Source organism: Sporobolomyces salmoneus (genome assembly GCF_050403485.1).
Source record: "Sporobolomyces salmoneus JCM6883 DNA, S_salmoneus_JCM6883_v1_ctg7, whole genome shotgun sequence".
Classification (NCBI taxonomy): domain Eukaryota; kingdom Fungi; phylum Basidiomycota; class Microbotryomycetes; order Sporidiobolales; family Sporidiobolaceae; genus Sporobolomyces; species Sporobolomyces salmoneus.
The window spans coordinates 1-14918 of record NW_027481156.1 but is presented as its reverse complement, the minus strand read 5'-3'; the positions used below and the strand labels follow the sequence as shown (position 1 = coordinate 14918).

The 14918-nt window shown below is 51.1% G+C and overlaps 5 protein-coding genes across 5 annotated transcripts; 2 read left to right on the top strand and 3 right to left on the bottom strand.

The window, feature by feature from the left end:
• Positions 1–402: 402 nt before the first annotated feature.
• On the bottom strand, positions 403–5019 carry RAX2 (Rax2p; the record flags this gene model as incomplete). The annotated part of the gene is made up of 6 exons (XM_076629823.1): positions 403–463; positions 534–987; positions 1050–1560; positions 1623–1822; positions 1885–3989; positions 4049–5019. 6 exons carry the CDS (start codon positions 5017–5019, stop codon positions 403–405), a joined length of 4302 nt encoding a protein of 1433 aa, XP_076489988.1.
• Positions 5020–5784: 765 nt separating this feature from the next.
• Positions 5785–7328, bottom strand: PEP8 (retromer subunit PEP8; the record flags this gene model as incomplete). Its single annotated transcript, XM_076629822.1, has 7 exons — positions 5785–6016; positions 6091–6226; positions 6294–6469; positions 6535–6699; positions 6773–6929; positions 7012–7084; positions 7149–7328. The coding sequence occupies 7 exons, from the start codon at positions 7326–7328 to the stop codon at positions 5785–5787; spliced, it is 1119 nt and encodes a 372-aa protein (XP_076489987.1).
• A 563-nt stretch (positions 7329–7891) lies between these two features.
• JCM6883_000813 (guanine nucleotide-binding protein subunit alpha) lies at positions 7892–9286 on the bottom strand (the record flags this gene model as incomplete). Its single annotated transcript, XM_076629821.1, has 6 exons — positions 7892–7902; positions 7971–8042; positions 8103–8253; positions 8319–8685; positions 8746–9126; positions 9192–9286. 6 exons carry the CDS (start codon positions 9284–9286, stop codon positions 7892–7894), a joined length of 1077 nt encoding a protein of 358 aa, XP_076489986.1.
• A 1117-nt stretch (positions 9287–10403) lies between these two features.
• Positions 10404–12485, top strand: JCM6883_000812 (uncharacterized protein; the record flags this gene model as incomplete). The annotated part of the gene is made up of 9 exons (XM_076629820.1): positions 10404–10410; positions 10474–10496; positions 10558–10625; positions 10685–10724; positions 11263–11400; positions 11463–11566; positions 11688–11719; positions 11992–12344; positions 12408–12485. 9 exons carry the CDS (start codon positions 10404–10406, stop codon positions 12483–12485), a joined length of 843 nt encoding a protein of 280 aa, XP_076489985.1.
• Positions 12486–12944: 459 nt separating this feature from the next.
• On the top strand, positions 12945–14439 carry JCM6883_000811 (alpha/beta fold hydrolase; the record flags this gene model as incomplete). Its single annotated transcript, XM_076629819.1, has 9 exons — positions 12945–12976; positions 13062–13215; positions 13281–13385; positions 13447–13572; positions 13643–13683; positions 13749–13864; positions 13933–14007; positions 14080–14259; positions 14332–14439. Coding segments are annotated over 9 exons (937 nt in total), but the record flags the coding sequence as incomplete, so codon positions are not given.
• Positions 14440–14918: the final 479 nt, after the last annotated feature.

The window sequence follows — 14918 nt, the reverse complement described above, 5'->3', positions numbered from 1 at the left end:
AAGAGAATCAGTTAGAAATGAGTTACCAAAAAGAATTTGCAAGTTCATAACCAGTGGACTGCTAGAGGGAATGAGAATTATACGCGCCATAGTGGGAGAAGAGAGGGAGGGTATACTGATCAGGGGAGAGACAATGGAGGATGGGGGGAAGAAAGAGTTGACGACGACGGGAAAGGGGTATGAGAGAACCTGTGAAGAAAAATAGTAATTGGAAGATAATTACGATGGTCAAGAAAAGGGGGAAGGATAGAGTAGCGAGTGTGGATCAAGTTGGTAGTGATAGTTGAGGTACGAAGAGAAAATCGAAAAGAGGCGAGGAGAAGGGTATCGAGATTTGCGATGAAAGGTGAGAACGAATGTGTTTGAAATGTCCATTAAGGTAAGGGAAGTAGAGTAGGAGTCTTAGGCGAGGTAAGTCTGTGGTACGAGACCTCGTTGACCTGCCGAATTAGCGACCATCCACCTGCAACCGAATCAACGAGATCAGTTTCTGTCACTTTCTCGAGGGAAAGAAGCGAAGGGGGAGGACTCACCAATTCGGATCTGTCGCTTCGAGAATAGATAGCTGCTCGTTCGCCGAGATGCTGAGTTCTCCTTGATTCTCAGCACTGAACGAGTATCTCGCGAGAGCCGTCGAAGGTTCGCCATCGTCTCCGTAATCACTTCCATAACTCATCGCAGCCCCGTCAAAGTCCATCCCGCCTCCCGTGATCGAGTCGTGATCGTGATGCATTCCTTTCTCTCCTTTCGGATCGAGGAGAACGGCCGTCGCAGCTCCTACGGTTTGAAGGAGCGAGTTCGGACGATGAAGACCTTCGGCGGAAGACGTAGTGCTCGTGCTAGCGCCGAGGTTGCGGTTCGGTGGGTATTGAGGCTCGTCCTTGCGTCGAGAGAGTGCGATCAGGAGACCGATCAAGACGAGAAGGAAAATGACTCCGAGGGCGATGGCGATCGAGATGAGGATGACGATACCGACCGCGAGGTGATCTACAAAATTCGTGAAAGGTGAGACGTTGCACGAACGAGAAAGAGGGTGAGAGGAAACTCACGACCACCGGAAAGGGAGAAACTAGTCGAAGAATAGAAGAGTTGCGAGATGACTCCAGCACTTCCCGTCGCCGAAGACGAGACCAGGTAAGGATACCAATCTTGACCATCGTAGAGGGCGGCGGAGAGAGACGTGTCGTTGATGTTGAGAGCTCCCGAAACGAGGAGCATTCGATTCTTCTCGATAATGTCGTTCGATTCATGATCCGATTGAAGCGGAACGAAAGCGAGTTGTTGAACCCCAGATCCAGCAGCGAGAGTGTTGTTGTTGATGTCGGTCCAAGTCGAACCGTTCCAGAACGCAAGATACGGAGATCCAGAAGTCGAACGCCCCGCGACGAAGAGCTTGTCGAGGTTCGAGTCGTCAGCCGAGAAGGCGGTTGCTGGTCCAGGCAGGTCGGAAGGAGCTCCGATACCGCTCCAAGTCGAGTTCTTGAAGTTCCATTTCGCGATGTAAGCGGTCGAAGAGTCGAGAAGGAATTCTCCAGCAGCGATCAAGTATTGCGAGTTCGACTATTCCGAGATGAGAGGCGTCAGTGCGTTATTCGACGGGGGTTGAGATGAGAGATACTCACTCCTGCGAAATCGATCGAACCGACAGCTCCTTGAAGACCTCCACCAAGTGACGACCATTGCAGCTTGCCGGTATCCCACAGACAGACACTCTGACAGGGGAGAGAACCAGCCGAAGCGAAAGCTCCAGCGACGAGGATCTCGGAATCGTATCCAGGTCGTTGAGCAATCACGTTCAGAGTCGCGTTATTTCCGGCGTAACCTGTTTGTTCATACCCCGGGTCAGCGACAATCACCACGCAAGAGAACGAGAAGCAGACTTACCCGATAGAGGAGGTTGACTGTCATCAGTTTGACCAGCTTTGAGGTTGTAAGTCGTGAACCCTTGTCTTCCGTTCGCGGTCGAGAAGTTTCCTCCAATCCAGAGCGTGTCGTCGACGACCAAGAGATTCGTTACAGTTCCGACGAGGTCTTCACCAGCGAGCGCCGTGAGGTTTTGAGCTTTCGGATCGTAAGCACCGACGTTTCGAACTCCTTCCGAAGAGACGAAAGATCCTCCAACGAGCATCAACTCGGTCGATCCATTCTTCCAGAAGGCTCCGGCGAGTACTTCCTCGCTCGATCCAGTTGACGAGGCGATAGCTTGAATCGGAGTAGGAAGGGTGAGGTTCGCGGCGGGAGAAGGTGCAGGAGCTCGAGGTTCGAGGACGAGTCGAGATGATCGAGGGTCGATAGAGCGAGTGAGGAGGTCGAAGGAGGTGAACTGCTCAAAGTCGGATCGACGGAAACGAGACGAAGTAGGGGCGGAGGAGGAAGAAGCAGGGGAGGTCGAAGTCGTTTCCGAAGATCCAAAGTCGAATCCGAAAGAACTAAGACGAGGTTGACCGTTTTTGCCACTACTGAGTACAGCTCCTCCCGGTGTCGCATGTTGAATCGCGACTTGGATGTTTCCAGCGTAGAAAGTTGTCGCGTTCGTTTCCGAAAGATCGGTCGTGCCTCCGACTGCCGTCAAGTTTCCGAGCAGGAGGGCGCCCATCGAAGAGTTCCAGTTTGATCGTGACGGATCGTAGAAGGCCAAACCGGATCCTCCTCCTCCTACGACGGCGATCGCATCCTCTGAACCGTCTTTTTGACCCGATCCGGTGTTGACCACGGCGAGTCCAGCGATCGATCCAACGACTGAAGGTGCACTTCCTCCGAGTTTCTCCCAGGAAGACGACGAAGGTGAAGAGTAGTTCCAGCGAGCGAAACCGTCGAGTCCAGTGATCGAACCGTCTGAAGTCGTTTCGAAAGTTCCGGCAGCGTAAAGAGCTCCGTTCAACTCGAGGAGAGAGTCGACACGACCATCAAGGCCACCGTTCGGCGCAGCTTGAGGTTGACCCGCCGAGTAGACGACGACGTTCTGCGAAGTTGATCCTCCTCCTCCTTGTCGAGCAGTGTAGGTGAATTCTCCTCCTACGAAAACTCGGGTATCCTGTCCTTCTCCGATCGTGACGATACTACTGACGCTTGCTCCTTGGTTAAGGTCGAAGGCGAGAGCGTCGAACCCAGTCGAGTTGGTCATGATCGAAGAAGCGTTTTTCGAAACTGAATCGACGACGCTATCGCCGAACGTCCCCTGACTGTTTCCGACCGCGTACTCGTAGAGACCGTATCCTCGATTGATCTGCGTCGAAGTACCGTTCGTCGAAGCTGCGACGAGGTTAATGTAGTCGGCGATGATTTGATAGTTCGTTCCCGAGTTTGACGCGGCTCCATCGGCGAGAGACATCGAAACGGTGAAGGTATCGGTTCCAGCCGAGAGGGTACCGTTGTAGATGAGAGTACTTCGATCGTCCGCGTTCGTCTGCTCGATCGTCGTCGAATTCGCTGATCCAGAAGTGGGAGAAGCGGTAACTTTGACCGAAGTTCGAACACCACAGTTCTCCATCCTCGTACAACCGGGAGTGTGGAAGTAGACAGCGTAGTTCCCATCTTGAGGAACTGAGGGAGACCAGGTAATCGAGGGGGAGGAAGTGGTCGAACCTCCTGGAACTGTCGCGACGAGAACTTGTTGAGTCGTTCCGGCGATCGAAGTATCGACCTCTCGAGTCGTCCAGTTCCCGTCAGTTTCGACACTCGAAGCGGCGACGGCTCCCAATCCATTCGTGCACGGGTTGACGTTCGAAGATTCGGTCGCGTAGGCGTACGACCCTTGACTCAACAACTGAATCAGGTGTAATCCTCCTCCAGCTCCGTACCATCCGTTGACGTTGAGTTGGAACCCAGTCATCGTCGTTCCTTCCGGGAAGAGGAAATCTTGATAAGGGATTGAAGAGTTGTGAGCGAGGATGCAGTTGTCGGAACAGGTTGAAGTACCGGCGGAAGGGTTCGAAGGGTCGGTCGAGTACGTGAGTTCGAGGACTTGGTTGTCCGGAATCGAAACGAGCCTAAAGAGACGAGTCGAGCGTCAGCAAGATTTTATCAGGTGACGGGTCGAGAAACCCACGAGAAATTCCTCGTTCCCCTTCCCTCATAGAACGTGTTTCCCAACCTGATACCTCGTACGTTCAACTCGCGGTATAACCTGACGATGAAGAATCCGACCGCGCCATCGACAAGCAACCAACTCGAACCGATTCCATCTTCCTTTTTCGGACAAAAGACGTATTCAGGCCTTCCGAATCCCGAGGTGTAAGTCGTCGGTGACGCCCAGTAGTCGGATTGATTGAGAGATATCGGGGAGAGGGAAGAACCGAGAGAAGGGTACAAATTGCCGGCGGCGTCAGGATTCGCGACTGATGAAGAACCGGTAGTCGTAGTTGAAGTCGAATTCGAGAACGTTGTCGAGAAGGATCCTCCAAAGAAGACGGACTGTCCATCTCGTGAGCTATCGATCGTTTCGACCGCTCCATCGAATCCATAGAACGGTAAATCGACCCAATTTTGCTCTTCTGTTGACCAGGCCGCGACATTCGGTCCTCCTCCTTCGCTGACCGGTCCAAATTCTCCTCCTGCGTAAACCGTCGAACCGTTACACGACAACGCTCTCACTTGTCCATCTAACCCGTTTCCCATCGTTTCCCATCTCCTTCCCTCCAGATCGTACCTCGCGATGTTGACTGCTCCTATATCGTCGACTCTTGTAAAGTTTCCTCCTACATATAACGTTCCATCCGGAGATTGACAAACGGTATCGATCGATCCTCCTTCATCCGTTTGTCCGACTTTGGTCAGAGTTCCGTCTGTCCGTCTCGCTAAAACCGTTGATCTCGATGCATCGAAGGTCGGCGGTGGATTTGTCGGGTCGTAGAGGGAGAGACCGGCGAATGAACCGACTACTGCGACGGTGCCGAGGGAAGAGAAGTCGACTTTGGGGAAAGAGGAAGATGCCGCAAAGACAGTCGAGAATGTCGTCGATAGGAGCGTCGTTGTTGTCAGTAGCGATGAAGTTGACGGTCTTGCTCGTGGTCGAACCATAGCTTTGAAGAGAGAAAACGGACGGGAACCGTTCCTGTTGAGAGAGGGAAAGGGAAGGTTCGAGCGGAATGGATAAAGGGCGTGGATGGGGGTCAGTATCATTTGGAATCATACTTAAAGGGCATGATAGCACAGTGGAACCCGTAATACATTCAATTCGTGATGAGGAGAGAGGGAGAGGGGTGGTGTGTTGATGAGGAGGAGCCTCCTTCGTCTCTTCAGCCAGATGGAAGGGTTGAGGACTCACGAGCTATCTTAATGATTTGTACAATCTTCTGCGTAGACCCTGATACTCACTCCGACAGCCGTTGAACGAGAAGATGAAAGTCGTGTTTTGATCTTAAAGGGAGGAACCTTCTTCGTCGCTGTCCTGGGCGGAAGAACGGCTCGATGAGGCTGATCCGTAGCCTTGTGAACTCTGGGTATACGTCGAGGTCGAGTGGTGAAAGGTAGTGGTGACGGTGGGAACTCAAGGTTCTTAGACTCTCCGAAAGTTCCCAGGGGTCTCGAAGAATCTCCGACTTCTTCTTCTCCCTCCTTGCTGTTCGAACACGGCCTATACGGTTGCTGTGCATCTTAGAAGCCTTACTGCGGCAAAGGAGCCTCCGCTGCTCGTCTTCCCAACGAAATAACGCGTCGACTTTCCCCTCACTCAACACTAACTTTGAGGCTAGAAACACGGGTATTGCACGACAAGGGCTTGAAGATACTGGAACAGAGAGCGAACGAGAAAGAGTCAAGGATATAGAAACATAGAAACGACGATCAAGCTTGCAGGGGAGGAGGACCGTTTGAGGGAGCTGAAGGTTCACCCGGAGCAATCGTACTCGGTTGAATGGGACCGTCTTGATCCGTGATCTGACTCAGATGTCGTTGTTGTTGCTGTTGGATCTGCTGATGTTGAGTTGTCGCGGGAATCGGAGGTAAAGAGTTTTCAGATGAATCAGGTCCGCCTAGTTCTCGTGTATCTTGTCGATAGATCGTAATCTCTTGTTGTCTATGAGGACGAGACGAGTCAGTCGACAGAACTTCGCGCGTCACGCTATGAGCCTGCGAGCGAGAGAGACTGACTTGAAATATCTCCTGTTCTCCTCGTCGATCAGGACCAAATTCAAGTAGTACCGCGTCGAGAACTTCTTGTTGACATCTCTGAAAGTCGGTGTCAACTCGAATCCTCCCAAAAACAATCGAATAGGAATCGTTTCGCCTATCACAGTCGCAGCCCGCCAACTCGATCAGCTTCGAACAAGAGAGACAAATCGGTGGAGACTCACCTCGCACTGGTGCACCGTCCATGATCTCGAACTTCGTAATCGTCTCTGATTCGTTGTATTGGTTCGGTACCGCTCCAGTCGTTTCTCGCCTGATAATGCTCAACTCCATGTGTTTGATCTTGATCCTAACCAACAAGAAGTAGATCTTCCCCACTATCACGTCTTTCAGGTGATACCTATTCGGTTGCGAGAGAAATCGTTCAGCTACGAGTCTTGATAACGATGAAAAACGATAACTGACTTTGATTTGTTGTATTCGAACTCGATATGCAAGCAATCCTCGATTCCGACTTCCATCTTGATCGAGTTGTTCGTATCAGGAGGCATCCTGAACGAGTGAACCCATAACTCCTTCTCCTTGACGACATCCGCCATTCTTCGCGAAACTGTCACTCGAACAAAGTACCTGCGACGCAAAGTCAAGATTGCTCCTGAGTTCCCGATGTTCCGGCACCGATACTGGTGTAGATGTAACGCACCGTAGTTTGACATTGATTCCGTGATAAGATTCATATTGTTTCTCAACGTTTTTGAACTCGAAATCGAAAGATTGAGCCGTTCTCATTTCTCCCGGAGTCGCGAGTTCCTGCACGAGCGAGAGGAACTCATAATGATTGCCTCGATCGTAGAACAGCTCTATCGAAACGCCAGCACAAACGAAGGTCAGAGGAGAGGGAAAGAAGACGGGAGAACGAAGAGGTGGGGTGGAAAAACGAACCGATACTCCCAACGAATTCTACCTTGATCCCATCATGTTTAATCCCTTTACCATCTTTCACTCTCACGATAGCCTGTCTCGAGAGGGAGTGATTAGCTGCCTCCAGCAGTGCGGGAAGAGAGAGGATTCGAACGTACCTGACCTCTGACGGCTTCTCCATCATAGTACACTGGACACCTCTCCCTATCCATCAATGCCAGATCATGTCCCTTCCCGCTCGGTGCTGCACCTTTGATTTCGACTGATTGTCGATCTTCCTCATTCTCTAGGTGAACGTCGACTTCGATCGGACTCGAAAACGAGAAGAATGAAGCCATTCACTAAACTGATGGTACTGGGGGAGACACTGGCGCGATTGTGGGCGTAGAAGAAGGGAAGACGGAACGGAGATGGGGAAGTGTTGATGACGAGGAATCGAGGTCGACAGGAGAGGCGGGAGGAGCTGCTCCGAAGTCTGTATTTCAACTAGAAGAGTCTTGCGATCGTTGCGGTGCGTAGGTTGAGGTAGTGATGTGGAAAGGAGTGAAGTGATCCCGAAATCGCTCCGAGCGCTGTTGGAGAAGTCGACTTTCGCAGAATTCTCAGCGTAACAAAGTTGCTATCTTCAGCCGAGCCTTTAAGTCTCAAAGGCGAACAAACGCACTCGCAGGCGGGTGTTCTCGCGATTGCACCTGCGAAATCGATGTTGAAAACTCAACATGACACAGCGGTCGATTACAAAAGGGTGAAGGCGATGTGGAAGAACACGGAAGGAACATGACAAGTGTAACAGGCGGGAGAAGCGGAAAAAAGAACGACAGAATGAGAGGGAAAACGACAAAGAACGAAAGAACGACGAGGGAAATACGAGAACAAATCTGACAGCTCAGTGGATTCGAGTTTACAGCATACCTACAACATGGGAGGAGACGAGTCAGTTTCTTTCGTGTTGACAGGAACAGGGAGAAAGGAGAACATACCCGCTGCGAGGATGTTCGAAGCTACGATCTGATCTTGAATGGCGGCGAGGACAGGTCGTACTTGAGCCGCGTCTGGAGGGTCAAGGAATCAGCTTGTGAGTAGCTCGCTGACGAAACTCGAAGGAAGCTTACCGGTCGCGCAGGTGAGATGGACGATCAGTTCTTTCGCAGGATTCGTATAGAGCGATCCAAACGATTTGACGAGGTAGGAACTTGTCGAGTGGTAGTCATTAGGTCCTTTGTACTCTGTCACATAGTCTGACAGTGGGTAGACCGGTAGTTTCTAGAATAACGATGGGAGGAAGTCAGCTCAGCTCGGAAAAGCGAGGAGGAAAGGAGAAAACGTACCTGTTGAAACAGGTCAATCTTGTTCAAGAACAGAATAACATTCGTTCGAGAGAACCACCGCGAGTTTGCGATCGAAGACCAGAGAGTCGTTGCTTCGGAGAATCGGGAAACCGTCTCGTCTTCGTAGAGAACTTGGTTGTACTCGGAGATTGAGATGAGGAACAATAGGACTTCGACATCTTCGAAGACGCCTTGCCACTTTCTCCGTTCCGATCGTTGTCCTCCGACGTCCACGAGTCGTAGTTTTCTTCCACCAACGTCGAGTACCGTCTCTGCGATACCAACAGATTTGACTCGTGATCGTAAAATGTCTTGATCGGAGGGGAGATATCCGGGTTGAGCGAGTCGAGGAATGTTGTCGAAGTAACTGGTAGCGAACGAGCGAATAGTAAGTCTCTTATCTGCGAAGAAGGGAAAGTTCGCTCACTAAGATGCCGAATCGTTCAGCTGAAACTCGTGAGATACCTCGACGGCCTCTTTGGCTCCTTCGAAAGCCCAAACTTGCGAAAGTGCTCTCGCCAGTTTGGGATCCATCTCTCCGTCCGGTGCTGCCAATTCGGGATCTTCGCCGAACGACATGATGAATTCGACTGCATCGTTTAGATTCGCCGGGATTTCGAGGGCTAAAATATCGCTCAGGGCGTCGATAATCACTTGCATCGAGCGAAGTGAGTTGTCGTAGATAACGTCTCGATACTCCCGTCTCTGTTCGTCTGTGTATGGTTTGCCGTACTGAAGCTGAAACTGTTTCTGAATGGTCGACTTTCCACTCTCTCCGGCGCCGAGGAACAGCAATTTGGTTTCCTTCCTGAGAACGCTCGCGAACGTTAGCACTCTGAGTCCAGTAGAGTTTCTTGAGAAGAGACGACTCACCTCATCTTTGCTTTGTCCTCTGCCAGTTGCTTTTCAATCTGAGCATTGCGCTTCTCTGCCTCGACATCGACTGGTACTGAAGATCCACAACCCATTGTAGTATGCGTATGGAGAGGCTGATTGTAGTATGCGTATGGAGAGGCTGGAGTCGGCAAGGGGTGGGATGTCAGAGCGAGAGAGGAGTTGAAACAGGTTCGACGCTTGACAAGGAATCGCCTCGCGGGAAAGATGAGGAAAAGACATGGGACAGAGGGACAGAGCGTTTCGAACGCAGGGTTCGGCGGAGAACAAGAATACCCTCGCGAGATCGGAGAGGTAGGAGCGGGAGGTCAGAGAAAGAAAGGGAAACCACCAAATTAACGGACTGAAGGGTTCAATTTTAGCAACTTCCGTCTTGGAGGTTTCTACGCACTTGTGGCGAGGTCTAGGAGGCCTCGAGAGGTTCTTGCGACACTGTTGGAAGAAGGGTTGGGGGAAGTTCTGGAATCGCCATCAATTTCGAGCTCGAATGGCGGCTATCGGACTGGGCTAGAGTGGGCAGAGTTTTGACAGACTGTAGCGGCCATTGTGAGCTCGTCGGGTGATCGTCTGGTGTCGAAGGCGGCTTTGAAGAAGTTATTTAAGATGAAGAGTCGAGCACCGCTCTCTTGTCCTCTCCCCTCTCACTGCTCATCGTTCTTTGCCAGCTGGGACAATCTCGACCTTCTACGATGCGAAATCGCCAGCATCTTTCAACACAGACGACGTCGCCGATGAGGGAAGTCCATCAAAAACGTTTCTCCCTTTCGCCCTTCTGTCTCCGGTTCGCTCAGGCTTCTTCGCGGACCCTATAGGCTTGTGCGAGCCACGAATTCATCGTTAATCTCGCTCGCACCTCTGTCTCGAAGCTCGTCGAGATTGCCTCGATCGATTCCCTTCTCCTTCCTCCTCGGCGGTTTCGACTCACCTTGCTCAGTTTTCGCCTCTTTCCTTCTCTGCTCTTCCCGAAGCGACGATGGCCTTTCAGACAGAGCACCCGTATGTGCCAGAACCAGTGACGGATCGAGATTTGAAGTACGTTTTTCGATTTTCCCTGGTTCCTCCTTTACGCCCGCTTATCTACGTCTCTGCTACAGAGTCGCCACACTCGCTTTCGGTTTCGTTATCGGCTTCATTATCTCATGCTGCAACACAGCATATAAGCAGACTCACAGGCTGAGCGCCTACACTGTCATGATCTGTGAGTTGGCTCTGCCATCGTTGACTCCTCTCCGGCGTGCACTGACAGCTCGATTCCAATTAGGGAGCGAAATTGTCGTTTGTTGGGTGAGCTTGTCGATACTCCTACTTCTCTCATTGACATGCTGACTGATCCTCGATCTTGCAGATCTTCGCCGTCCTATGCTGGCTTTATTTAGTCGGTGAAATTACCCACTCCTTTGCCTTCTTCTTCTCGTGAGTCGTTCCCGCCTATACACGGCTCGTCGAGACTGAGCCTACCCTACTGTGAACAGAATCCTAACGTGCTGGGCGCTTCAAGTTCAATTCCTCCTTGTGAGTCGTGTTCTCCTTCGCTCTCGAGACGCTTTGAGCTCACTCACTCTTCTTTCGTCGATCTCTCGCCTCAACTTTAGCAAATCATTATCAAGGTGAGCTCGCACGGCTTATGAGGGGAGAAGGCAAAGCTGACTTTTGATTCCCGCCTCACAGTGCGTGCTTCGTATTGTCAACGGCCGACTCTTGCGCGCGAACTGACTTGTCTCTGCTGCTGTCTCTGGTACAGTCGAGTCAACCGTAGGCTCCCTTCTCTTATGCATGTTCCACGACCCATTGAAGCTCAAACCTCGTTCCCTGTTCAGTGCTCTCGTCCGATCCCAAGAGTCAGAGGTGGCTCAAGTACTCGGTAGCTCTCCTGATCACGTTGATCAAGTAAGTGCAGCTCCTGCGCTCCCTACCTTGTCGACCGACTCGTCGTCACTGATTCGTACCTTCGCTTCTTTCGCCTCCTTCCAGCATCTCGGTCGTAAGCCCTTCGTTTCTCTTCCTTCGATAACTGCGATTCAGACCGCTCAACTCCAGCTTCGTATTGTAGTACTGTATCTGGATCCCTGCTCGTCTTCAGATCAGTCATCGTTACGAACAAATCAACATCGTCTGGGATCGAGTCGAAAAATGTATTTACCTCGTCGTCGATGCCGCTTTGAACTTGTGGTTCATGCGATGCGTGAACGTAAGTCGTCGCTTCGTCCTCGTGGCGTACTATGAAGACGCTGACTCTTTCTACCTCGGCAGCAACGACTCGTTGGTCAAGGTTTGGAGCGATACAGACCTCTCGTCAGGTTCAATCGAAACTTGATCTGGATCTCGATTGGCTGCGATGTCATGATCATCGGTCTGTAAGTCACTGAAAGCGATAAAAGCCAACGCTCTCGCGACGAACGGACTAGAAACGCCGCAGACAAAGGGGGTTCTTCCTCGACGTTCGAGTAATCTTGCTGACCGCTCTTTACACTGCAGGATGAGTTTGCCGAACTCGTTCACGTACATGCGTAAGTCTCGCTCACTTGCTCTCCTCTCTGCCAATCTGCTAATTTCTCTCGACTCTTCGTTCATCGTATTCGCCAAACTCGCCGTTCTTTCACCTCGCTTTATCATTGTGGCCCTTCACGTCTCCCTTACCTGTCGTCTCTACTGCGACAGAGTTCCATCCTGTCGCCTATCTCATCAAGCTCGCTATCGAGATGGCTCTCGGCAAGTCATTCTTGTACTCTCTTCGTCACTGGCACTTTTAGCTCATCAGCGAATCTTTCTTGCTCTACAGGTGATCTCATCGTTACGATCTCTTCCGCGAAACCTGTACACAAGACCTTTGATCCGAACTTTGAAGGTCTCAAGATTGCTGTTTCGACTCATACGACCACGACTGCCGTCAGATTCGACGACCCGATCAACGGAGACGACAACGAGAAGACGATTGATGGACTTCGAAAGACTCGTACGCCGGCTCGTCCCGACTTGTCGATTCGATTGGAGAAGATTCGACGGGATCGAAAGGCGAGAAAAGCGGCTGAAGCTGATGGAGCCGAAACGCGCCACGGTGGTGAAGTTCATTCAGACGGAGAAGACGACGTCAAGATCGATATGGAGATGGAAGAGAGCGCGAATTGGGATACCGTGAGTTCTTCGAATCGACGTCCGCGCTGACAGAATTCGCCTTGACACTCTCTCTCGTCGCAGGCGATCCATCACCTCCCGGCTCATGGCACTTATTCACCAGCATCTGGTTCAGGTTCATTCGTTGACGAGAAGCTCTAAGCTATCCGTTCTTTGGGGATCCATGCTTCACTCGTTTAGCACAGAAGGTTCGTTTCGCTCTTGTCGTTTCTCTTTTCGCATTCCTGTAACCTCCCACACTCTTTCGATACATTTCGGCACCTTTGGCCGTCAGATCTCGAGAGGCTTTCAAAAAGTTCAGGATCGTAGACTTCCATCGACCCCCTGCTGCAGTCGGAAGCGAAGGGAAGAAGATTGCGAAGAATTACTCTTTGCGAATCGGTCAATGAGAAACGTTTTTATTCGGCGCTTACGAAAAGTGATGAAGTGTAACTGGAGCCAACTGGAGAACTTGCCCGTTTGAGCGAAAAAGAATACGGAGATTCTCCGGACGCCGAAGAACTTCAAAATTTTCGCGACCAAGTCTTTCGAGCGCTCTGTCATCTCTCTCTGTCTCTCTCACCACTTCGGCTCACACGACTCTGAACGAACTACGAGGAAATGCCTTACGTTGACCTACCGAATCGGAATCTGTGAGTTGTTTCTCCCTCTTCCGTTTCCTCCTCTGCCCCACTTGCCAGTCAAGACCTCAACTGATGGTCTCGTCAACGGAGTTAGCAGTAGTCAATACTATACGATCAATCCTGTATATTCTAGCATCGAACACAGTCTCGTCGATCCACCTCCGCCGAGCGACGAAAAGTTGGACGACCGACTACCAATTGTTTTCGTACATGCTGGGACTTCTTCGAGTGAGGCGTTCATCAATCAAGTGAGCTCAGATCGGTGTCCTCTGTCACGAGATCCAGGCGCGCTGATACATCCCTCCTGAACCAGTTTCAAGATGCTCGTTTGAGGACTTCGTTCAACCTCGTCTCGTTCGATTCTCGATACTATGGACGAACAACTGGATCACAGCTAGATTACTTTCAGGACCTAGAGGTACGTTCCGAGGATTCAAACCTCTTTACACTGTAGAAAGGCTAAACATTTGAAGGTGTAGGAGCGAGCGGAAGAGTTGTTGGACGCAATCGATGCAGTGTTGGGCGATAGACCGTTCGTCGTGTTTGGGGAGAGTTTCGTCGGAGCTCATTGTTGCGTGCATGCCGCGTCTCGACGACCGAAACAGGTGATTTTTACTCGGAGTTCTCCCTGCTTGCGAACGGAAATTGACTTGCAGCTTTCTTCTTCTCGTACAGGTCAGAGCTATCGTCATGCTATCACCGTCTTACTTTGAGGAGTGAGTACCCTCAGTTCCGATTAATGGAAACCACAAAGCTGAATTTCGTTTTCGTATGTTTTTAGCTCGCCGGAGATGATCAAGATCTTGGAAAATGAATGGCTACCATGGGCAACCGCGAATAAAGATGGACAGGGTGACAAGTCTGGGGATATGCCAGAAGGAGCGCTCGAGGTTGCAGGTTAGTGCCGCCAACCGCTTTGTTCGAATTCCGTCTCTCTTCGAGCGCTAATTGCTTCTGACTTACAGGTGACTACTTCTTTGGAACCACGGATCGATGTCCGGAACGGAGAAAAGTGTTCTTGGAGCGGTATCAGTACAATCGTGAGGCTTCTTCTGCGTGACTTGTCTCTAATCGAGTCTCAGCTGATCGAGCCCTCTCGAAATGACATACAGACGGCGGACAGAATAGTGCACACAAACTACAACAACTCTTGCATTGGTTCAAGCGGAAACCCGTTCCGAAAGAAGTGTTTGAGCGGATTCAATGTCCTACCTTGATTTTCCTCGCGACTGAAGACAAGGCAGTATCTCCCGACGATGCAGCGCAGCAATGGTACGATGCTCTAGTGAATGGTGAGTCCAATTGAATGACTTCCTATGCCAGGCTCGTCAAAGACTGATCGTGCTTGTCTTTCCTCTTCGCAGTCGACCCCGAACACAAACGTATCGAGCGAATTCATGGTGGAACGCACTTACTGGCGACGACCGATCACAATATCGTGAACCGAGTGACGCTCAAGTTCTTACAGCGCAGTGAGTAGCCAAACGTCTGACGTTTCGTTTTGACGAATGCACCCGGATCATTCGTACTTCGACAGATGAACTTGCATGATACCTATGGACGGACGGTAGTTCCTTGTACTACCATTGTAACATTGTAGCTCTTACCTTGCCAATATCACAGCGTCGACCTCGCTCAGTCCCTCTTGAGCTTTCGAGAGGTTTGTCTTGCGCTTCAAGAGTCGCCGCCCGTACTCCCGGACCTCATCGTATGTCTCAGTATCTCCTGGACAGTAGCGAACGTAAGAGCGTTTGAGCTGAAGCGCGCATGCAGCGCTGAATAGTCTTCTGCGAAAGAGGTTCGAGCAACTTCTCTTCGTCGAAGGTCTCTAATCGAGTCTCAGCTGATCGAGCCCTCTCGAAATGACATACAGACGGCGGACAGAATAGTGCACACAAACTACAACAACTCTTGCATTGGTTCAAGCGGAAACCCGTTCCGAAAGAAGTGT